The sequence below is a fragment of the Macrobrachium nipponense genome, chromosome 15 (genome assembly GCF_015104395.2).
Source record: "Macrobrachium nipponense isolate FS-2020 chromosome 15, ASM1510439v2, whole genome shotgun sequence".
Taxonomy (NCBI): Eukaryota; Metazoa; Arthropoda; class Malacostraca; order Decapoda; family Palaemonidae; genus Macrobrachium; species Macrobrachium nipponense.
The window spans coordinates 22,559,951-22,585,535 of NC_087208.1; the positions used below are offsets into that span (position 1 = coordinate 22,559,951).

Consider the following 25,585-nt stretch of genomic DNA (forward strand, 5'->3'; position numbering starts at 1 on the left):
GGGTATATTTTTATTTCTGTACATAAATATGATACCAAAGCAGCTTTTGAAGCTGCCCTCCACATTATCAAAGAGGATATTTTTTCATGTTCGTTCTTGTCTGCTGCTGCCTGCCGCTCTTCCGAAAATATAGAGTTAAAGAGTGCAAATTTAGTGATTGAAGTGTCGATTTTATAAATGTTCATGCTTTTATGTTTAAAATGTGTATGAAAATATATTACGTATAGGGTATTTTTATTTTTGTACATAAATATGATACAAAGGCAGCTTTTGTAACTGCCCTCCATGTTATCAGAGGATGTTTTTTCATGTTCGTTCTTGTTGACTGTTGTTCTGAAAAATGCATTTACAAACACTTCACGTGGTTATATTTTATTAATTTGGGAGCTATTTATAACTCGATTTGGTAATGAAACTTCAGCTTTTTTTATAAGTTTTCATGATTTTATGTTTAAAATGTGTATGAAAAATGTATTACCGGGTTTATTTTATTTTTGTACATAAATATGATACAGTGGCAGTACGCATGTCCATTTGAAGTTTTTGTAATCGCCCTTCACATGATGAAGAGAACAGGTTGTTAAGTCGCGCCTAAATAATAAAATTTTAATTTATATCATTGAACCACATTTTTATAACAAATTATGTTTACAATTGTTGCATAAATTTATTTTTGCAACACTGCAATTTGGTTGTTTTTTTTTTCTTGGGATAGAAGTACAAAATATATGTGCAACTTGGTCATATTTTGCTTTGTTACATGAGCAAATAATAGAGGTATACAACCGTACGAGCTCGAGATGCCTCTGCTACGTAGATGGCGTAGTGACGAAAATTAAGTAAGCAAAGAAGTAAATATGCATCTTTTCCATAAATCTTTTAAAAAGTTATACATTACTTCACTGTATCCAATAATATTGTATGTATTCTCATATTATTTTGTTATAAAATACTACCAACATAGCAGTCAATATTTTGGTTTGAAAATCAGCTGATGCCATATTTAACTGAATTGTGAGCAAATTTTCTTGCTTCTAGTTAGCATAAATGAATATCTAGATACTTGACTTAAATAAGACAAGGTCATTTTTCCTTATACGATTGTGAACTAATTTTTTTTTTTTCGTTAACAGATTACATTGGCGGCATGTTTATTAAGTACAAAAATTATGTGATTCCGTTTGCAATTTTCCTTTATATCAAGGTAATACAAACTTTACGTTATTTTATCTTTTATTGGCGTGAAACCAACAGTAAAATGTGTTCTTTCAAGCACAGTAGTTTTGATTGAAATGATTTTATCTCACATTTATCTACGGTTGTTTTTTATGGCATACATTTACTGGAGCTTTATCCTTGTTGCCAATGCACGATAATGGTCATTAGCAGCTTGAACAGTTTTCTCAGCTTCAGCTACAACTAGGTTTAAATTTAACAGTATATTTCTCTATTGATCTATGATCTATAGCGAGTAAAGTTATTACATTAAGATATCTCAGTCCTATTCTAAATAACGTCATTTATAACAACTGCGGTAGTTGTTTACTGTAGTACGATGGTTGAAATACAAGCCAAACAGATGGTATCCAATTCGGTTGTATTTAGAAAAAAACAATTATTTCTCATACACTTGTTCATGGCTGTACACGTTTACGCAACGAGTATAACATTAAAACCATACTTTCATAATTTTCTTTTGCTGTTTTTGAACTTATTTGACTAGAAGATGGGATAAAGTTAGGCTATTGTAATTTGGTTCACTCGTAAAATCGGATTATCATAAAGTCGAATTATCGTAACTTGAACACTATAGCTACCTGTACACTGTATGAAACCTTATATCTTTACATACTCTTTTTATCATGTTTTTATACAATATTTGTCAATTAGAAATGTATTTTCCTTATTTAATAACATGAAACAAAAATATGGGGTGGCATTTTGAGGGTTGGAATGGATTAAGGGCATTTTAAGTATTTTCAATGGGGAAAATTGATTTGATGTGCGAGCAAATTGAGCTATGAGCTCATCCATTTGAAGGTCAAGGTACCACTGTACAAGGATAATACTTCACAAGATATCCAAAGGATTAAAGGTATCCTTTTTTTCACTTTATAGTATTTATAATGCTATAATGTACTGTACAGTAAATTCTATAGTACTATACTGCATAAATATAATTTTACTTATCGCGCCATTGAGGGATTACGGCGCTGTCGATTGGTCTAGGGTGCCGTTAACCGGTCAAGTGCTCCGAAAGAAGGTGTGCGGTGGCCATAGGCTATAAAATCGCTTAATGTCAAAAATTGATGAGCGTCGGCGACCAGGAATGGAACCCCTGCCGCTAACCGAGGGTTGCCTGTATCATATTGTTGTTTGCAATTGGCGATGAAGCGTAAACATAATAAAACCATTTTTTACCTATATATTATTGTCATATCTTCATTATAAATAGTCTATTCAAGGAATAATTCCATATTAATGAAGTCAACTTTTATCTATGCGAAGCTAGCTAGCTGGCATAATATATGTATATATATGAACATCAAAATATGGTAGTGTTCACAGCAATGTTATCTTTCTAAGTTTTAATGGTACTAAAGTAATTAGGGTAGTAATAACTTTTAGATTAACATTCACTTTTCAATACAAAAAAAATCATTATTATTGGTCATTTTGATAGTAAATAATGGTTTAGAATGATCATATGTACATTGCATTATGTTCCTGTGATTACATTAATATTACAGCATGTGGTACTACGTATAATCTGTACAGTAAATATTTTTTTATCATAAATGTGTATTTGTTCACAAAATACATATATATATTAACATAAAAATATGTACAAAGATCACTGTGTCATCACCAAACCTACAATCTTGTTTGTATGTATGTACGTACTATTGCACACAATGTAATAAGTAGTTACACTGTTCAACAAACTACCCACACATTTTATATATGCTCTAAATTCATCATAAAACACTTTACCTATTGTAAATATAATTTCGAAATTATCTTAAAAACCAATAAAATCAATAAAATGTGCAGTTGCGTAGTATGATGCACTGCGGAGTGTTGGGTCCAGTGTTACCAAATTAGCATTTTTAATGCTAGCTTAATTTTCTTGGGGTAATTAGCAGGAAAATTTTCAATCTAGTATCTGGCAGGAAAACTAGCATTTTTTTGGCATCAAATCATTGTAATGTTAAGTTGAATATTTTTTTTTATTCCACTATGTTCGATATATGTATCACATAAAAAAACCACAAAAGTTTGCATAACCATTTTCAGGAATTGAACAAAATAGATTCAAAATTTTTAGGAACTATATAATGGGACGTACAAGTACACTACGTAGAAACAAGTTCGAATTGAAACAGAGCAATCAGTTGAAATTGGCTGAGTGGCATAGTGGCATATGATGTGAATTTTTTAGCACTTTGTGGAGCAAAATCTAGCAAGAAATTGCCATTCCCACTCGATAACACTGGCCAACCGGCACTCACTTATCTTAGTTTTTTACATTGTAGTATTGAAGTGTAGCGTTCGCCATGTTTTTTAAATTGCACATACATAAACGAATAAGTTGCGGCCTCCAAAAGCCCTGCTTCTTTTACGTCTTATAGGAAATAAGCCTAAACAACAGAGGAAGGTTATTATACATAATATAGTAACATATGTCGTGTGAAGAAGGGAAGAGATACTTTGCTGTGTAGCATTATTATCATTATTTATGATTGCACTGCTAAATTGTTGTCATCTTTATCATCTTAGATCGTTGGTGAGTACCCATGTGATTTACATAATTTTAATATTTCTCTCATCCCTCTCCCTCTTTTTCCTTGCAAAAGAAAACAGGCCCACGTGAATAATAGTACGTCCATATATAGGCTACTAACTATAAGCCATAGGCTAGTACATATGTACGTAGTATACTGTACTACATACTACATATATTTTTAAAGCTAACAATGTAAAATAAGTTTGAAACTATATTAGATTTAATTTAGGGTGATAGTTTAAGACATATTTGATGTTTGAACTAAAGTAGGCAGTTATAAGCATTTGTATAGTGGGTCTTGGGTGTTTTAACTATTGAAGCAGGCAGTTTGAGGGGTGGCCAAATTAATGCGGGGATTTGCTTAATGCGGGAGTTATGGGCCCTATCCGCCATGATTATTGAGACCTTATTGCATAGTATAAATTTATAAATATAAATTTTATAGTCAGGCGAGTGGATTAGGGTGTGACCACTACGTAAAGAGAAATGGATTAACATTCCTCAAGAGATTAAAGACGTAAATCTCTTGAGGTGCTCTAGTCAAGCTGAAGCAAAGGACCTTGAATTTCCTGGACGAAGGGTGAACTGGAATCTGTAAGTAATCATCCTTCAAGTCTATTGACAGCAAAAATTAGTTTTCCCTCACTGCTGCCAAAATTGTCTGGGGCTTCTCCATCCTGAATCTCGTTTTCCTGATGAAGTGGTTCTGCATGGAAAGATCTATCACCGGTCTCCAAATGCCTGAAGCCTTGGGAACCGGGAAAATAAGACTGTAAAACCCAGGGGAAGGACAATGTACATCTTCCACTGGACAGGGAGGGGGAGAAAGAGATGGAGGAGTAGAAGGAGCCCTCCTCCTACAACATTACTTGCTAGAGAGTATAGGATACCTCTTGTGAAAAACAGAGTCCAGCCTATCAACCACTGCTTGTAGGAATGTCTCCGAAGGTTGAGAGAGCATCTGTAATGACGTCATAGATGATGCTAGTAATGAATGTTATAGCAACAGGCGGAGGAAGAGGTGACACCATACCTACTGTCACAGGCTGAGAGGATGTCGGGAATGATATCACGGCATATGGAATGTCAGCACGAGTTGATGGTCTCACTGGCCGGGAGATATGAGGCGACCCAGTAAGCGTCATAGTTGACGATGGCGTCCTGCTAGGTGGCAGCATGCGAGAGCCAAAGTAGTGGATGCCTGGTGGGGGGGAGCGGACCGGGGCAGGTCAAGGAGCAGCCAAGAAATATTACTGTATATATGTAAAAGCAATAAAATTCACATAAAAAAAGGGAATTTCACAATAAATTTAACAATGATAAAATATAAAAAACAATCAAATGCAACACAGAAATAATGAAAAAGTCTTAATTCAGCCAGTGTTTGGTGCACCAAGTGAGACAGTATAGTTAAATCATATTCAGCAAAATAGTAAATGAAAGAGCAAAGCTTTTCGTAATAAAATTTAGCATAAATGAGTAACAAAATAATTTGTTCTAGCAGTGATGCACTGCTAACTTCAGATAGAGGGGGGAGCGTTTATATTTTTGAGGAATATTGAATGAATGATATTATCATGCGTCGTGATATTGTTGAGGAGAGAAGAAGAGACATTTAAATCTTTACAATATGTGCGTAAGAGCAGTACCACTTCACATTAAAAAATAAAATGTTATTTCACAATAAATTTTACATAATGATAAAACATGAAAACAATCAAATGCAATATGGTAAAAGAAAAAAAAAAGCTTGAGCCAGTGTTCAGTGCGCTGAGAGATGATAGAGAGAAGAGGAGATGGAAGATGGGGTCTGCTTCCTACTGACTTACCAGCTGAGCTGGGATGATTAACTCACTTCTTTCACTTACATTTAATTCACCCAAATAACTTCTTTTTGTTACGGTAAAAGTACTCAGCTCCTTAAACACATTGGCTCCACGTTCAGCTTCTGAGTGCCCTCGTTTGTTTGTTTAAACGACTTCGTTGTGAAAAGTTATTTAATCTCTCTTTCCTTTTCTTGCATTCTTTACTCATTACTTATTTGTTTGAAAAATCCTCTTGATTATTTCAAATTCTGCAGTTTGCCAACATTAAGTACTAGATGTATTGTGGTATAATTAATGTCTTTCATGTACTTAAGATCCATGCTGATTATTCTCTCTCTCTCTCTCTCTGTCTCTCACAGACACAAATGGACATACACACTATCGATTCCTTTGATTATCCCTGTAAAATGTGAATAAAACTGATTTTCTCATTAACCTTTGCCTACTGTGACCATTTCAGTTTCCTCAAAGGCTTCCTGTCTCTGCTCCCTCCATCCCCCAGTCAACCCCTCGTATTTGCGTTGTCAAGATTTGCAGACACCTATCTGCGGATTTTTCTTTGGACATATCTACCCTTATTTGTGGGAAATTCACCTGTTAGCGGGTTTTTCTGTTAATAGATATTCACTCATTAGTGTATTTTGATGTTATTTTCATGACTAAATAAATACAGGCAGTCCTCGGTTTTTGGAGGGAATTCAGTTCTCAGCGGGGTCCTGATAATTTAAAACTGCCGTTAACAGAAACTCTGCCATTCATGGCGCGTATGGCACCAGGTTTCGGTCAATGGCACCAACAACAGGTTAATGGCGCCTCTGTTAGGTATGTTGTGATGCCATAACTCTTTGATCACCGCCTTATGGCACCGATAACCAAAACCTGACCCTTATGGTGCCATAAATCGCTGATTTTATGGGGCTAGACAAGCCCCATGAAACCGGATCGCCATTAACCGATACCGGTACCTGGTTATTGGTAGGGGTTCCATTCCCAATGACAGGGCAATAACCAAAAATTGGTGATAATAGCACCATCCCTAGTTATCAGCGCCAATAAGCTCTAATCGGTGCATATCGGTCCAAAAGTTCACTTATCATCTTCGCTAGACAAATGCCTTAAAACTGGATCGCTGATAACGAAGCTGCTAATATGTGGAGACTGCCATATGTTTTTATGGTACAAAAATGATTTACTATTTTTCAAATATTAATATTGATTAATACTGTATTAGTAAGTTTAATAAGATTAAATGATATCACATAATAAAATTAATAGTTTCTCTCTCTCTCTCTCTCTCTCTCTCTCTCTCTCTCTCTCTCTCTCTCTCTCTCTCTCTCTCTCTCTGAGATATATGTTTTTTGTATGATAAGTAAATGATTTAATAATTTTCAAATATTAATATTAATGTGAACAGCAATAGGAGTCATCAACGGGACGTTATCAGCACGTCTTTGCTAAACAATAACACTGCTGGTGGGCAAAAAAAACTTTGTTCCACTACTGTATCAGACGAACTTTGACCTTTCAAGTTATCTGCGCCTCATTTCTAAGCAATAGTTCAGTCGTGTGTTGTAGGGTGCAGGAATAGATGGGGAAAGGGAAGCGTAGTATCCTGGTATCGCATTCCCAGCAAAAGTGACAAGGAAAGGAGGAATAAGTGGCTGGGCTGGCGGCCACTCGCTGTCCAACTCGTTGTCCAACTCTTAAAAGGTTTAAAGATAATTAAGAAGTAAGAGAGCAGTGGGACAGAGCACTTCGTAACCTGGCCTAAATTGCTGTGTAGATATAAGGTAGAGTACTTGCTCAGTAAATGAGTAATATTATTAGTAAGTTCAAAAGAGCCACACAATAGCCCCTGCATGTCTATACCACCATTAAAAGCTCTTCTGCCAAACATTGCAGAGATTAATGTTCCAATAATACTTTCCCGCCACTACCAACACATGGACAGAAGTTTTCCTCCATACGCATCTAATATGTCATATCTTTCAATTTGAAGTTGATCTTTATGAAATAATATAATCTTATGCAAAATATTAGAGCATAAAAGCATATTTCTATTGAAATATTCAGATTCACATATTTTCGTTGACATTGTTTCAGAAGACTGCACAAAATCATGCAATTTCACAACTTAGAAATCTAAAACTTTATTATTCCACCACATTCCTATAGTATAATTATTTGTTTTAACCCATATTCCAACAATAAATGCATAAAATTATAATTCCATGTTTTTAGAGTAAAAAATAACAATAGACTTCACAGGAGAAACAATTGGGATTAACAGACAATGGATCGAGATAAAGGTCCAATGAATTTCTGACCCTTCCAATATTAAGAGTTTAGTGGCACAGACTTGATCAACTTGTGACGATATTGACGTGTTACATTCGTTCCTTTTTAAAAGTGGCCTTTTAGGCAATTTTAGTGGTCAATGTGAACACTGCAAAGAGGGAACAATGAGCCTCGTGAAAGAGGAAGACAGTTTTGTGCCCTTATTCAGCTTAGTGTGGTTCGTTTGGTTGGGTCACAACCATTGTTACCGTATTGGGGGCCCGGCCAGGTTAGGGCACGCGCCCTAAGTCAGGTTAGGTTGGTTCGTTTGGTTGGGTCACAACTATTGTTAGCATACAGGGGGGTCCAGTGCCCCCCGGCCAGGTCAGGGCACAGCACCCTAAGTCGGGTTAGGTTGGTTTGTTGGGTTAGGTCACTACCAGTATCCGTCTCCCTCATCCATCTTTCGCGATCGCTGCCACTCGTATCCGTTTCCCCCCACCCAAAAACCCAGGTTCCCCAACAGGGTCCCCCTTTACCGCTTTTGTTAATCTTCCAGCGATCGCCGCCACTCGTATCCATTTCCCCCCACCCAAAAACCCAGGTTCCCCAGAGGGTCCCCCTTTACCGTTTCTATTAAGCTTTTACTCTACATTGTTTGTTGTTGTTTTGGTTTCGCAGCCATTTTGGTTGTGTGTTCTTCCGCCTATTTTCTTGTCCGGACCTACTGCCATCTATTGGTAGGTTTGGACATGAAAATTGGTCGGAGGTAAGGTTGGCCCACGAAACTATCCGCTCCTAGAACTGTTTTTCCTCTTAAGGTAAGTGAAGTTAACAGATTGAAAAACTTAAAACATAAGCAACTTTGAGAATATTTTTGTCACATTTTGAGAAAATAATACAGCACTACATAAGAATACATATTCAATGTAATAAGCAAGAAAGAAAGAAACCTTACCCTGCCATACATGTACAGTGTGCACAAAACTCTTGACTAAGTTAAATTTGGTGAGAGCGTCATCTACTATTGTTCGCTTTTGCCCACCAGCTACTGCACATGTGCCAGATATGCTTCATTGTTTAGAAACATTAATCTCCCATAACATCAATTCATTAAAGAAAATAGTATACAGTGGGCCCCCCATATTCGCGTCCTATGGATTCACGGACTCACTGATTCGCCGATTTTTGTCTGGACCATATCTACCCATTATTTATGGTGAATTCGCCTATTCGTGGGATTTTCCGACTATAAATAATGACTAATTAGTGTATTTTTATGTTATTTTCGTGCTTAAATGCATTTTTATGATACAAAAATGATTTACTAATTTTAAAATATTAATAATGATCAATATTGTATTAGTAAGTTTAATAAGATTAAATGATATCACATAATAACTAATAATTCTCTCTCTCTCCCTTACAGGGATATATGCTTTTTGTGTGATAAATGATTTACTAATTTTCTAATATTAATATTAATGTAAAGAGCAATCTTTTCAATAAAGAAAATACTACATTGAATTAGTAAGATTTTAGTTTATAAATTTTAAAAATTATGTAGGAATGAAGGATATCCCAGTCTTCACACATCTTTCTTTCAAACTCCAGCTCTCTCTCTCTCTCTCTCTCTCTCTACTGAGATGAGAGAATTTATGGTACACTATGTATAATATGTTTATTAATATTTTCATATGATAATAGTAATATTAATAATAATGATAATAATAATAATAATAATAATAATAATAATAACTGTAATTACAAAAATCATATGTGAAAGTATTTTACAAATACTATGAAAATTCTCTCTCTCTCTCTCAATCCCTCGTCTCTCTCTCTCTCTCTCTCTCTCTTTTCATCTCTATCTCTCTCTCTCTCTCTCCCTACAGAGATTTATGTTTTTTGGATGATAAATGATTTACTAATTTTCAAATATCAATATTAATGTGAACAGCAATAATATCAATTCATTAAAGAAAATACTAAGGTGAATTAACAAGATTTTAGTTTATAAATAAAAAAATTATGTAAGAATGAAAGAAAATGCATTTTACCCCGCATCTTTCTCTTTGAACTCCACGTAGCAAGCCGAGATGGCTGGGGTCCAACAACTGTCAAATTTATCAAGTGTCAGGAGTGGGTGTGTGTGTTGCCCTCTCAGAATCACTAAATTCTCTCTCTCTCTCTCTCTCTCTCTCTCTCTCTCTCTCTCTCTCTCTCTCTCTCTCTCTCTCTTACTGAGATGAGAGAATTTCTATGGTACATGTGTATGTTTATTAATATTTTCGCATAATAATAATAATAATAGTAATATAACTAATTTCCAAATTCATATGTGATAGTATTTTATAGAAGAACAATAATTTCTATCTATTTCAGTCTTTTAAATAAGGATAACTCTCTCTCTCTCTCTCTCTCGCTCTCTCTCTCTCTCCACACGAGATAGTATGTCCTAGTGGTAACTCTCGCCCTCTGTTTGGGCTGGAAGTGTATGTAAAAGTATATCTTTAAGGACATTACTACATTTTATGGTAAAATGATAATATACAGTACTACTTTACAAATAATATTAAGTTATAGAGATTAAACAATAACAATAACATTCTCTCTCTCTCTCTCTCTCTCTCTCTCTCTCTTACTTACGTATGTTTATTTGTTTTGTAGTATAAATAAATGATTTACCTTATAACTAATTTTCAAATATTAATAAGATTAATTAAAAATAGCGATTCCTAGTCTTTTTATCCACGTGGAGGAAGGTGGGCGGGGGAGTAAATGACAGTTTGATATATGTATTGGCGGAGGGGAAGGAGTCGGAGTCTAGGAGTTATTCTCTCTCTCTCTCTCTCTCTCTCTCTCTCTCTCTCTCTCTCTCTCTCTCTCTCTCTCTCTCAGATATAATTCAATTTAACTCTTGATGGTCAGATATATGATGTTGCCATTCACTGCTCTCTCTCTCTCTCTCTCTCTCTCTCTCTCTCTCTCTCTCTCTCTCTCTCTCTCTCTCTCTCTCTCTCTCTCTCTCTTATTGGCTGTAGGTACATATTTTTAACGGTAAAATGTTTAAGATGACTTTGAAATTATATTAATAATATAACCTCAAAGATTAATACAGTAATAGGTTAGTAATTTTAGGTATATTTGAAGTAGGATGTTATTAAAAGTATACATTTGGTATCTGAACTTTCAAGATAGGCAGTTATAAGCATTTTTAGTGGTGGTTCTAACTATTCGCGGGTTTTAACTATTCACGGGGGTGTCTGGTACACATCCCCTGCGAATACGTAGGGAACACTGTACTAGTGAATTTGTAAGATTTTAGCTTATAAATTTTAAAAATCATGTAAGAATGAAGGAAAATGCATTCTACTCCGCATCTTTCTTTTTAGATCCAGTTAGTAAGCTGAGGTCCAGAGCTGTCAAATATGTCAAGTAATGTGATAGGAGGGGGAGTGAGTTGGCTGTTGCGCACTAACATTGAAACATTGACGTAATCTCTCTCTCTCTCTCTCTCTCTCTCTCTCTCTCTCTCTCTCTCTCTCTCTCTCTCACTGAAATAAGAATTTTTATGTCACACATGTATATGTTTATTTATATGATCAAATACTAATAATATATGTAATTCTCTCCCTCTCTCTCTCTCCCCTACATGAGAGAAAGAAAGAGAGAATAGTACACCTATTATGCTCAGTCCAGGGCACAACCTGGAGTGAGCTTGATAGACAAATAACATTTTAAGTATACTGTAAAAAATACAGTAATTAGTGATAAACAGTGTTGATATAAAAGAAAAAGTGAATTTGTGATAATTATAAAACGATTAATACTTCAGTTCTATGAGAGAAAATGATGTACAGTGTTCCCCCCGTATTCGCGGGGGATGCGTACCAGACCTCCCCGTGAATAGTTAGAATCTGCGAATGTTTGGAACCCCTATAAAAGCGCTAAAAACAGCCTATTTCGTTAGTTAAAACTTAAGAAACACCACTAAAAATTTTCATACTTGGTTTTGTTAATAGTTTTATCACAAAAAGTGCATTTTATGATGAAATTGATCACAAAAACCAGGAATTTGTGGATATTTCTCATAGAAAAATACCGCGAATGCGCAAATTTTCCGCGAATAATGCGGGGAAACGTTCCCGAGAGAAATCCGCGAATGTGTGAGTCCGCGAATCCGGAGAACGCGAATACGGGGGGTCCACGTATATACAGTGCTGCGGTAGTTTGATCAGTTGTCATACGTTCTGTAAGACAGACTTATTTAATTTGTATTAAAGATTTAATTGATTTGTATTAAAGATTTGTTTAATTTATATTAAACATTTTATAGATGTTTTGCGGTTTACATTATTATTGATATTTTAATATTAGAAAATAATTGGTATAGGCATTTTAGGATGGCATATACGTATACTTAAGAGTAACAGTTGTAAGAGGGTACTAATCTAAGGTGTCTTAGGATTTTGGGATGATGGTTTGGGTTGTATTTTTGTTAGAAATGATATTAAATTGTTTAAGCACCATCAAATTAAGCAGTGAAATATTAAAATAGACAGTTGTAAGCATTTTAGCTTATGGGGTACTGGGCATTTGGCAGTTTTAAGCCATATAGTATAAGCATTTTTAGAGGGATTTTTTAATTTCCACAGCAGGTTTTGGAACCTAATGCTGCATAAAAGTGGGTGAGCACTGTACATTTTTACTTATTCTTCACGCAATGGAGATCTGAAGAAAGAATCCCAGTAAATTGAAGCTGCAGGTTATAACCAAGGCTGAATAAAGTGAATAACGGGGAAGGCGAAAATGATGTTCAGAACTGGTGAAATCACACTTAATGCTTAGACAATCAAATATTGTGTTTGTTTTAAATCCAACTTTGTTAATTTACAAGCAAAAGTATCTCTGAATAACTATTCTAGCGGCTAATGGCTATGAGATATTGATAGTACTCAATCTGCCGAAATTTTGAGAATGTAAACAATATCAAATGGAAATGACTTACAGTAACAATGTTTATATTTTGTAATATGTTTAGCTTTTGCAAATGATCAGAGGTGTAACAAAGTGAGAGCCTGCTCATCCTAACGTCTAATTATGGTGGTTATTCATGGTAATTACTGTCATTACAGTTGTTTAGTTTACAGTATCAATAGTGTCAGTAGTGATTCACTTGAATTACCTATGGTTTTCACCATTATTACAGATTCTTTGTTTACAGCGTCGATAGTTGTGACAATAGTAACTATTGACACAACTATCGACTCTTCAGGGGTTAGCCTATCATTTAAAATCTCAGCAGGATTTAAGGTTTACTTTTTATACCTGGCATATAAGACAACCCCAAATTTTGGGGGAGATTTTTGAAGGTTAAATGGTCACCTTGTTCACCAGCATATACAGTATTTAGTCACAAACACAATATGAAAGGATACAGTAATTAGTGTTCCACTACAAAAAAAGCAAATTTGTAATGATTTTAGAGAAATGGTCCATAAAAAAAAATCTGCAAATTAGTGAAAGTTCCCTGTGGAAAAGTGAATAATGTGTTTCACAAAAATCCGCGACAGAGTTGACAGTGGAAATGTGAAATGCATAAAACTTGGCAGGCGCTGTATTGTGATGTTCCAGTTAGTGACGATTATTGGTTATCGTCTCTTGGCCAGGAACGGAACCCCTGCCATTAACTGGGGACTGCCTTATGTATTGTTTATTAATATGTCCGATCTGTATCAGAGACCAAATGTTCTGTAACTGATGTCTCTAAGGTAGCTATGAACTACTTTCAGGTATCATGCTATGAAGCAGCTGCAGTAACCGTCCTGTCCCTTACATCTGGAGGGACCAACCCAGCGGTGTCAACACTTGCTTTTTCAGGCAACAGTTTGGTAGAGTTGAAGGTACCTGAAGGAGCAACTATTAGTATGATGTCTGAGAAATTCAAGGAGGTTTGTATATTTAGATTCAAGGTTTGTACATTTATCAGAGAAGTTCTTGGTAATTTGGAGATCCTACCTCAGATTGTTACTGTAGATAGCACTCGAGCTCTTGTTGCATTGCCTTTTATTTTCCTTTTGGTATTTTCCTATTTAAATGTCCAACTTCTGTAAATTGATCTTGATCTAATTTTTTCACTCACTGAAGAAAAAACTATTCAGTCCTTATGAGAGTTTAAAGATTTTAGTTTTATTTGTTCATGGCAATTACAGGCCAATTTCTATTCTTGTGCTCTCCAAATTGCTGAAATACTTATTTTTAAGCCTCTATATAAGTATGTGGAATCTAGTGGGTTGTTAGCTGATAGTCAATTTGCATATAGAAACCAGTTAAGTACCTGCAGTGCTCTTATTAGAGTTGTTGGCCTGGAAAACAAGATTGTTCAGTATGCTGATGATGCAATGTTTGTGGGTGTAGTAGAATGTCCATACTATATGAGAAGTGAAGCTGCCTTCGGCCTCAATCAAGACATGGACTGGATCAGTGAATGGTGTAGTTAGTGGAGTATGAGGCTAAACTGTTGATTAGCAGATTTACAGAATTTCCACCCTATCCTCCCTTCATGTGGATGGGACTTTGCTGAACAAGTCTGAAGCTTTAACTATTCTAGGTGTAACTTTTGCCTCACATCTTACTTTTGAGAAACATCTAATGAAAGTTTCAGTAAATGCTGCACAAAAGTTAGGTATTAATGTAAGGCCTCATATATTTATAATAGAGATAAAATGAATGCAACCTGTTTTAGGTCATTTGTGCTTCATTTACTGAAATACTGTTATCTGGTGCATATGTCTGCTTCTGCCGGAGATTTATCTCTTTAAGATGGAGTGGTTCGAGGTGGTAGGTTTCTGTTTTCTAATATACAGTAGCGCACTGATGTAACAGATCATGGTATATCTTACTCACGGATACTTATATCATTGTGAAATGGTAAAATCTATTTGAGGGTTTTCGCTTCCGGATCGAGCGCCGAATTGTTGTTCAAATCAGGGCCTTTTAGTGGGTACATCACTCGCTTATCAGCATCCCTTGTGTCATTGTTACTGTTTCGTTATTAATTTATATTGCTTTCAACTCGAATAATTATGCTAAAGCTTTAACTGTCCTGCAGTTATATTTATAAACAGCTTTTTGCCGATGTTAGTTACCATAACTAACACACGTTTACTAAGAGTTGCGTGACAGTTGTCTTGTTAAAAACTTGTTTGTTTCAATATAATTCTGTGAATGTTTATTTTCAATATAACTCCATAAATAAAAATCAGATACATTTTTATTCATCCATCACACAATAAAAAAGGTGTTAAGAAAGTATGCCACTTAGTTAAAGCAGTAGGTATTATAGTTGTGGCTAAAGAAACCATTAATGAGCAGACTCCAAAACAATTTGGAGGCAAAAAGCAATGCCCAAAAATGACAAATTGTTCATACTCGAACAAACCTTTGGTCTTAACAATAGGATAATTTTCTAGTGCCTAGCTGGATCTGGTTAAACAATCAGAGATTGAAAAGCAAGGAATCTATGAGATCTGGCAATCCGTGCGTATATCGAGTGAAAACTGGTCAAAGACCACACACCCACGCTATCACGTTGCCTTTTTCTTAACTGCCTGGGTGAGCAATGCAGTTGCTCACTCTCCTCCAAGCCGGTGGTTTTGCCCGTTTTCGCTCTTTTGTTTGTCTTTGTGTGTGTGTGCTTGTGTTATTATGGCTTCCTCTCGTCTTCTTGGCCTCGCCAACGAATGTGCCCGGTGACTCAAGGTTTCCTGTGTTCTCGTTTCCTGGCTTCTTCGGCTACGGACCCCCATTCCACATGCAGTTTTTATACTATGTTGACTTACAACCTATGCGAGTTACAACTGATTGACTTTACGACCACCCACAATTAAATCGACTGGGAAGCGACTTGAGCAAGAAAGGTGTCCAGCTGAACATATGACAATTTTTCCCCAGCTCCTGCCTCTCCACACACGCAGCTCACTTTTTGAGCTGCTAATGACTGTTATCATGCATTGCTAACAAGGATAACTCCTGTAAATATTTTTACATAGTAAACATGCCCACAACTCAATCTGTTAACGAAAAAAATAATTTACTTCACAAGATGTATTAAATTCATATTTTGACTTAAAAACCTGTTGTATAATTGACAAATTATATTTTGACTTCAAAAAGCGTCGTATAATGACAAATTACCTTGTCTCATATAAGTAAAGTACAGTGGTACCTCGAGATACGAAATTAATCCATTCCGAGGCAGCCTTCGTATTATGAGTTTTTCGTATCTTGAACCGCATTTTACATGTAAAATGGCTAACCCTTTCCAATTCCTCCAAAACCACCCCAGTAAATTTCATAATAAAGCTAAATTGACCTATAAACAATGAAATACTACAACAATTTGGACCATTCAATACCTAACTTAATATGTACTGCTAATATACCTGTAAATAAAGTGTATTAGTGTACATGGTATACAAGAAATACTGTATGTACATACGTACATAAGTAGTAAAATGTGGAAGCTTATCTTTCAAGTGAGGCTATCTCCGAAAGTGGCGACAGAGGAGGAGGACAAACGGCAGAAAACTTCACTTCTTATAGTACGTACACTCAACTTTACGAAACACATAAAAAAATGTCAGGAAAACATAAACTAAACTTTAGGAAACACATTAACAAAACTGTAACACTTAACTTTACAAAAGATTTAAAATTGAAATTTTTTTTTTCTGATTTTTTTTTTTTTTATACAAAATTTCAATTTATTCACCACTTTCAACTTTGTTTTTTTGTAGTATCACTTGGTTCCTCCTTTTTGCTTACTCCTACTAAAGGCCTTTTTAAAAAATAACTATCCAAGGAAGATTACTTCTGCCTGCTTTTGACAATGTTCCTGAAACGACTCAGGCAAACGTCATCGAACTGTGCAAGCATACAGCCTGTGTAAGCCTTTTCGGGGTGTCTCTTTTCTACAAATGATTGCACCTTATGAAAAGCAGCTAGAGCATCCTTAATTTCTGCCGTTGTCATAGAGTCGTCGTCCTCCTCGCCGTTGCTAGAGAACTCTTCTTGAACAACGTTATGTTGCATGGCCTCCAACTCCTTCAGGTCATCCGTCGTAAGCTCCTCTTGGTGCTCCTCGAGAGGGTCATTGATGTCATCCTCGTCGACGACCAGCCCCATGGACTTGCCGAGTGCAACGATCTCATCAAGATCTGGTTGCGAAACAGTTTCAGGATTGTCAACTGTTTCTGAATCTGCAGCACCAGCTTCGCTCACGTCGAATCCCTCAAAGTCTTGGGGGGGATATGGCATCAGGCCAGAGTTTCCTCCACAAAGAATTCAAGGGTTGCCTCGAAACCTCTTGCCAAGCTTGATCGATGAGTCAGATGCATATGACAACATCGAAATACTCCCTCCAAAATTCATGCAAGGTGAGGTTTGTGGTATCGGTGATGTCGAAACATCTCTTGAAAAGATGTTTCGTATACAGCTTTTAGAAGTTCGATATCACTTGCTGGTCCATGGGGTGGAGGAGAGGGGTGGTGTTAGGCTGAAGATAAAGAACTTTGATAAACGAATACTCCGCTAGGATATCTTCCTCGAGGCCAGGAGGGTGAGCAGGGGCATTGTCCAATACCAGCAGATATTTTAGAGGGAGGCACTTCTCTTCCAAGAATTTCTTCACTGTCGGGCCGAAACACAGATTTACCCCACTCGGTGAACAAAAGACTCGTTACCCAGGCTTCCGCATTAGCCCTCCACATCACTGGAAGCTTCTCCTTAAGCACTTTGTGGGCCTTGAAGGCTCGAGGAGTCTCCGAATGATAGACAAGTAGGAGCTTCACCTTGCAATCCCCACTGGCGTTTGAACAAAGTGTGAGCGTAAGCCTGTCTTTCATAGGCTTATGCCCGGATAGCTTCTTCTCTTCCTGCGTGATGTGCGTCCGACGAGGCATTTTTTTTTTTCCAAAAAAAGCCCAGTCTCATCACAGTTGAAGACTTGCTGAGAACTGTAGCCTTCCTTGATCATCATCTCGTCGAACGTCTTTTTAAAGGCTTCGGCTGCTTTCGTGTCCAAGCTGGCTGCCTCCCCATGAATCCGATTCCCGTTTTGTGCCCAATTTTTTTTTTTTTTTCCCTCTGATATATCATTGTCAGAATGCATGAAACCTCCAAAATTGGCTTATATTAATAAATTACTAAATTTACGTACATGTAGTATAGAATATACTGTAGGCTAGGCTACTGTATTGGTATATATACGATATATGTACCATGATAACAACATTATCATATACGCAAGGCTAATTTGTTAAATGTTATTCAGTTTCTCTTTGTTCTGAATTATCATAAGCCAGTGTGCATTGAACCTAGATAATTAGCTGAAATTAATAATTACTCTGTCATATACGTATAAAAAATGCTGTGTAGTGTAGGCTAGGCTACCCTATATGTGAAGATGAGACTGATTACCCTAGTGTAGGCTAGGCTAGTATAATATTCTTACGGTAAATTAACATGGGCTGACTTACGTCCAAATCGATTTATGACCGGTTGGTTGTAACCAATTGTGGTTGTAAGTTGACAACTACCTGTATATAACGAATCCCATCCCGGAATCTCGTGTGTGGCCTTAATCACAGTAGAAGTTATTTTTATTGTAAGAGGGATCATAGTAGAGTTTTGACTCTTCCTCCGTGGGAAGGGTTGTGATTGCCTTGCCCAGATGCTTCGTCATCTTCCTCAGACACACCCCATGATGCTAGAGTTTGTGTGCCTGTGTCTCCTTCCTTTTCCTCCATCGATTCGTCGTTGCAAGTACAGTGGTACCTCGAGATACGAAAGGCTCAACTTACGAAAAACACGAGATACAAAAGCAAATACGGAAAATTTTACTGCTCTATATACGAAAATTGTTCTAGATACGAAAGGTTGTTGCTCTAAAGTCTGAGATTCGCCCGGACCACCGATAACAGTAGACTCGCCACCATCCTCCCGCTCTCCCATTGGTTCCTAATGCTAGTCACTGCCATGAGATCCTTCTCTCCTATTGGTCAGCATCCCTCCCCTGATGCATCTACGTAGCGGCGTGCTTCTTCGGTCACTTCACGGCATCATCTGTATCGTATGCATGCAGAATTCGTTCGTTATAATGATTTGGTTTATTAACGTAAATTCGTTAGTGATTTCGTTGTAGTATACTTTATCGTGTTGTGTGAGAACTTTACTACATACGTATATGTATACTACATAACATAATTACTTATAGTATATACGTAGTCATGGGTCCCAAGAAAGTTGAAATTCATGGAAAGAAGAGGATGCTCTCTTTGGAGACGAAGATGGAGATTATCAAGAAGTATGAAGCTGGTATGTGATGAGTGTGATCGCCAAGGAATACGGCCGAAATCCGTCGACAGTAGGCACCATCCTTAAGTAGAAGGATGTCATCAAAGCAGCTACACCTTCCAAGGGCGTGACTATTTTGTCCAGCAAGAGGACCCATGTGCACAATGAAATGGAAAGGCGACTTCTTGTCTGGATAAAAGACAAAGAAATCGATGGCGATAAAATAACGGAGCCAGCAATCTGCCAGAAGGCCAGCGCTATTTTCGGTGATTTGATTGCCCAGGCCGAAGATGACGGAGGAGAAGGGACATCAACACCAACCCCAGACTTCAAGGCTTCGCATGGGTGGTTCGAGAAATTCCATAAACGGACTGGCATCCATTCGGTGGTGCGGCATGGGGAGGCGGCCAGCTCGGACACGAAAGAGGCCGAAGCCTTTAAAAAGACGTTCGACGAGATGATGATCAAGGAAGGCTACAGTTCTCAGCAAGTCTTCAACTGTGATGAGACTGGCCTTTTTTGGAAAAAAATGCCTCGTCGGACGTACATCACACAGGAAGAGAAGAAGCTACCCGGGCATAACCCTATGAAAGACAGAAGCCTATGAAAGACAGGCTTACGCTCGCACTTTTTTGAACGCCAGTGGGGATTGCAAGTGAAGCCCCTACTTGTGTATCATTTGGAGACTCCTCGAGCCTTCAAGGCCCACAAAGTGCTAAAGGAGAAGCTTCCAGTGATGTGGAGGGCTAATGCGAAAGCCTGGGTAATGAGGCTTTTGTTCACCGAGTGGGTAAATCTGTGTTTCGGCCCGACAGTGAAGAAATTCTTGGAAGAGAAGCACCTCCCTCTGAAATGTCTGTTGGTGTTGGACAATGCCCCTGCTCACCCTCCTGGCCTCGAGGAAGATATCCTAGTGGAGTATTCGTTTATCAAGGTTCTTTATCGTCCCGCCTAACACCACCCCTCTCCTCCAGCCCATGGACTAGCAAGTGATATCGAACTTCTAAAAGCTGTATACAAAACATCTTTTCAAGAGGTGTTTCGACATCACCGATGCCACAAACCTCACCTTGCGTGAATTTTGGAAGTAGCATTTTGATGTTGTCATATGCATCCGACTCATCAATCAAGCTTGGCAGGAGGTATCAAGGCGAACCTTGAATTCTTCGTGGAGGAAACTGGCCTGATGCCATATCCGCCCGAGACTTCGAGGGATTTGATGTGGGCGAAGCTGGTGCTGCAGATTCAGAAACAGTTGACGATCCTGAAACTGTTTCGCAACCAGATCTTGATGAGATCATTGCACTCAGAAAGTCCAAGGGGCTGGTCGTTGATGAGGACGACATCAATGATCTTCTCGAGGAGCACCAAGAGGAGCTTACGACGGATGACCTGAAGGAGTTGGAGGCCATGCAACATTACGTCATTCAAGAGGAGTTCTCTAGCAGCGGCGAGGAGGAGGACGATGACTATGACAACAGCAGAAATTAAGGATGCTCTAGCTGCTTTTCATAAGGTGCAATCATTTGTAGAAAAGAGACACCCCGAAAAGGCTTACACAGGTCGTATGCTTGCACAGTTCGACGACATTTTCCTGAATTGTTTCAGGAACGTTGTGAAAAGTAGGCAGAAGCAATCTTCCTTGGATAGTTATTTTTTAAAGAGGCCTTTAGCAGGAGTAGTAAAAAGGAAGAACCAAGTGATCTAAAAAACAGAAAATTGAAAATGGTGAAGTTGAAATTTTGTTTAAAAAAAAAAAAAAAAAAAAAAAAAAAAAAAAAAAAAGCAAAGTATAAAAAAAAAAAAAAAAAAAAAACAAAAAAAAAAAAAAAAATTTAATTTTAAGTTTTTGTAAAGTTAAGTGTTACATTTTTGTTAACGTGTTTCGTAAAGTTTAGATTATGTTTTCCTTACATTTTTTTGTGTGCTTTGTAAAGTTAAGTGTACATACGTATCTGCCGTTTGTCCTCCTCCTCTGTCACCACTTTCGGAGATAGCCTCACTCGAAAGGTAAGCTTCCACATTTTACTACATACGTACGTATGTACGTACAGTATTTCTTGTATACCATGTACACTAATACACTTTATTTACAGGTATATTAGCAGTACGTATTAAGTTAGGTATTGAATGGTCCAAATTGTTGTAGTATTTCATTGTTTATAGGTCAATTTAGCTTTATTATGAAATTACTGGGGTGTTTTTGGAGGGCTTGGAATGGATTAGCCATTTTACATGTAAAATGCGGTCCAAGATACGAAAAGCTCATGATACGAAGGCCGCCTCGGAACGGATTTATTTCGTATCTCGAGGTACCACTGTATTGGGAGGCCCTCAGGGTGATTTAATGTGTAATGTCGCCCTCTGTCCCTAGGGCGTTAATTTGCTTCCCAAGAGGGAGGAGGCTATTTCATTAGTTTATTCTCTTTCAGCTTCGGAGGCATCCAAAATGGCAGTGCTTTGGGCATCACGTGGTCTACAGGGTTCACCCTCCTTGGAGGGTTTGCTGATGCATTTCATGGATGCTTGCCCCCCCCCCCCCCCCCCCCTCCCCTTTCCCCCTAGGCCTCCCCAGCTCTACCTCCTCCCCCTTGGCCTTCTCTATGTTGGTGCCCTGAGTCAGCCATTTTGTAGTACGCTGCCTGAGTATTTTCTTATTGCTCTGCCAGTGAGGCCTGCCGCTAGCTTGGGTCAGGGGAAGGCTGAGATGTCTCTCAGTGCTGTTAGTGACGTCACTATCAGTTCCATCGGTGACATCACTCCCAGTTTCTTCAGTGATGTTACTCCCTGCTACATCGGCGTGGTCGGTTGGGGCTGCTGCGCTGCCTTGCTCCTTTGTGTCGTCATCGTTTGCTCCCGTGACATCATCTTTGCCATCCAGGATGTATCCTCTTCCATCCGTATCCTCTCTTGCGGTTCTGTCTGAGGCTTTATGTCAGGCGGTTCTCATGAGATTGGACTCTGTTTTGGAGGATAGGTTTGCTGCCTTCTCTGCTGAGAAGGCTGTGAGCAAACGTGCTGTGTCGCCTCTCCCCAACTCCTACCAAGAGGGTGTGTAAGGAAGGAGTGGTGTCTTACTCCCCCTCCATCGCCTCATCTCCATCACATCGGCGTATCAAGCATTGGAGGGTTAAGGACTGTTATTTTTTCATCAACGAGTGAAGAGCGGCACGTCCGTGTTCCTGAGAGTGTTAGTGTTTTGTCTCCTTTCCCTGTGCAATCTGCTGTTGCTGCGTCGTCCTCTTCTTGGGACATGAGTGTGTTGCAGCTTCACATGTGTGTGTATGTTTGTGATTTGTCTGCTGCTTCTGCTCCGGGGCCTATTCGTCGTCATAAGGATCTTAAGGCGCCTGTGAAAAGATTGAAAGCTGTAAATGTGGAAGTGGTGCAGACGGGGTGTTTGCCTTCCCCTCCCAATGATGCTGTTTGTGGTTCGACTCCGAGGAATTCGCATTCTGCGTCAAGAGTTTGAAATACTTCTCCGTCGCACGTACGTGGATACATACGTGGACACATATGTGAGTCATCTATTACGAGTGTTCGTAGTAGTGTTCCTAGTGTTGTGATTGGTTCATCACAGGAGTTGGCGCGTTGCTCCAGTCCAGACAGGTCTTTGGTGTCTGTTGGCTGGTGCCCCAGGTTCTTTGGTTGCTGGGTTTGCAGTTGGTTTGCACGAGGAAGGTGTGTTGGATAAGCCTACATCTTTCCGTCATCAGTCTCCATTGCCAGAGCAGGAGGAAGGAGACACACAAGAGCTTTTGTCTTCCTTTACTGAGGTTGTTGATCTCATTCGTGGGCTCAACAATCTGGAGAGTAGAACTCAGTCTCGGTCATCTTTCACTCCTACTTGCTTGGAAGCCTTGCTGGGGGCTACACAAGATCCTAAGTCGTCTTTTCAGCTTCCTTTATTGGGGCATGTCCATTCAGTCTTGCAGAAGGTGAACGCCTCTGTTCCAGATCGGGATGGATCTCTTTGGTCAAGGGGTTCTTCCAAGTTGCTTCCTCCACCCCTCACATGGCATAGGAAGTATTACGCCACGAACTCTGTCTGCTTGTTACCTCAACATCTTAAGCCAGATGTCATTTGTCTCAACCCAGTGTTGACTTTGGAGCAGGTGAGGTTGGTGGTGTCGTCCTTGTCACTGCAGGATGCTTTGGTGATGGAGTCTATGACAGCCTCTATGTTCCAGATGTTGTTGTGGTTAGACTTGGTTCCAGACGGTGCCATGGTTAGACTTGTAGTTGACGGCCATAGCCAAGATTGCGTCTGATAGGTCTGCAGAAAGGTTGGTGAGTGCATCATCTCTTGCCAGTTTGTTACAGTCTGGGGGCTAGGCATTTTCTATCTTGCCCATGTTAGTGTCAATTTGTGGGTTAATCTTCTGATCAGAAGAGACGCACGCAGCGTTGTCCAGGATGGCGAGATTGGTTGACCCCGAGTCCTTCCTTGTTGGTGCTCAGGAATGGGGATCTGTTGGATTCTCAGTTCCTGTTTCCTTGGACTGAGCTGGAGGACGCGATAGACCGGCGGTTAGCTAACATGAAGGATAGGTTGGTACACCAGGCTGTTTCCAAGTCGAAGTCTTGTTATTGGAGAGGTCCCCCTCCTCCTCCTCCTCCTCCTCCTGTTCAGCAACAAATGCTGAAATTGTTGCCTGGTAAGCTGTCTAGACGTTTGGCTTTGGCTGGGCCCTCTCGTCCTGGCCTAAGTCGGATGACCAATGTCCCTTTTGGCCCTGCTGAGCTCCAGGGGTAGAATAAGGGGGGTCGTCAATAGGTCAGGTGCCTCTCCCTCTCCTTTGCCCCCGTGGGGGTGGGGGGGGGTGCCTCGGCGGCCAGTGGACCAAGTGGCAGAGTTATGGGGCGGAGAAGTGGGTAGTAGATGTCCTTCGGGTGGGGTATCTACTACCGTTCGACTTCTCCCCCTGCTCTCGGACAGACTTCTGCTCAGGTGAGCGTATTCCCCCTATTCTCCGAAGTTCTTAGCTCTCCGGGAGGAAGTGCAGAAAATGCTGGACAAGGGTGCGATAGAGACAAGGGTGCAATAGAGGGAGTGGTGTGTCCGTCTCCGGTGTTTTATAGTCACATCTTCTTGGTGCCAAAGGCGTCAGGGTGTTGGAGGCCTGTGATCGACCTATCCACTTTGAATCATTTCGTCAGGAAGACGAGGTTCAGGATGGAGACCCCGCAATCAGTGTTGGCAGCTGTGAGGGAAAACAACTTTATGCTGTCTATAGATCTAAGGGATGTGTACTTCCAAATCCCTATTCATCCATCTCTAGGAAGTTCTTCACTTCTCTCTCAGAGGCAAGGTGTTCCAGATCAAAGTCCTGTGCTTCGGATTGGTGATGTCCCCTCAGGTGTTCACAAGGGTCTTCTCTCTCGTCTCGGCTTGGGCTTGTGCTCAAGGGATCCATCTGCTGAGATACCTCGACGACTGGTTGGTCTTAGCGAGTTCCAGAGAGATCGCCTGCTTTGGTTTTGTCTGGAACTTGGCATTTTGGTGAACCTAGAGAAATTGAATCTCGTACCTAGTCAAAGAATTCTTTATCTAGGCATGGTCATTGATACAACAGTATCAAAGGTTTTTCCATCGGATCAGAGGTTGGAGAAGTTGCGAGTAGTGGCGTGCGACTTCCTGTCATAGCCCGCAACTGGAATGGTCTCTGGATCTGCTGTCAATATTGTTGGAGGTGCCTAGGGTGATTCCCCCGTCTCTTCACGATTGGAGGCTATCATGTATCTCCTCCGAGCGAGAGGCTTTTCTCAGAAGACAACAGGACATATGTCCAGCAATATCAGGAAATCTACTTCTGCCCTTTACCAAGGTAAATGGGCAGTCTACTGTGATTGGTGTTGTAAACTAGGTTTTTCTCCACTCAAAACCTCTATTCAACGTATAGCAGACTTTTTAGTCTTCCTCAGTGATGAGAAAGGCTTGTCCGTTTCTGCTATTAGAGGCTATAGGGCGGCCCTGAGTTTAGTGTTGTCTTAGAGGTGTTGACATCTCATCCTGTGAACTCTCCTTGCTGTTGAAAGGGTGTGAGCAGTCATGTTCTCAGAGGGAGCTTAAGCCTCCAAGTGGGATGTTTCCTTGGTCTTGAGAAGTTTCACTAAAGCTCTTTATGAGCCTTTACGTCGTTCATCAAACTGGAACTTGACACTCAAAACGGTTTTCCTCTTGGCCTTTGCGTCTTTGATAAGAGTGGGGAAACTTCATGGCCTGAGCTATGATGTGAAGCACACCAGGGGTTGGGGGTCAGTGTCCTTTGAATTTGTCCCGGAATTCATGGCTAAGACCCAGAATCCCTCAGTGCAGGTTGACAGGTTTGCCTCC

The 25,585-nt window shown here is 39.2% G+C and overlaps 1 protein-coding gene across 3 annotated transcripts in view; it reads left to right on the forward strand.

Moving 5' to 3' along the window:
* Positions 1-25,585, forward strand: part of LOC135227028 (RNA-binding protein Ro60-like) — a 196,130-nt gene that overhangs the window by 89,170 nt on the left and 81,375 nt on the right. For all 3 annotated transcript variants that reach the window (XR_010317333.1, XM_064266813.1, XM_064266814.1), the window contains exon 11: positions 13,686-13,844. Coding sequence is in view for 2 of the 3 variants with exons in the window: in XM_064266813.1 (XP_064122883.1) it covers positions 13,686-13,844 (159 nt within the window). In the remaining variant the exon portion in view is untranslated. The remainder of the gene's footprint in view (positions 1-13,685; positions 13,845-25,585) is intronic.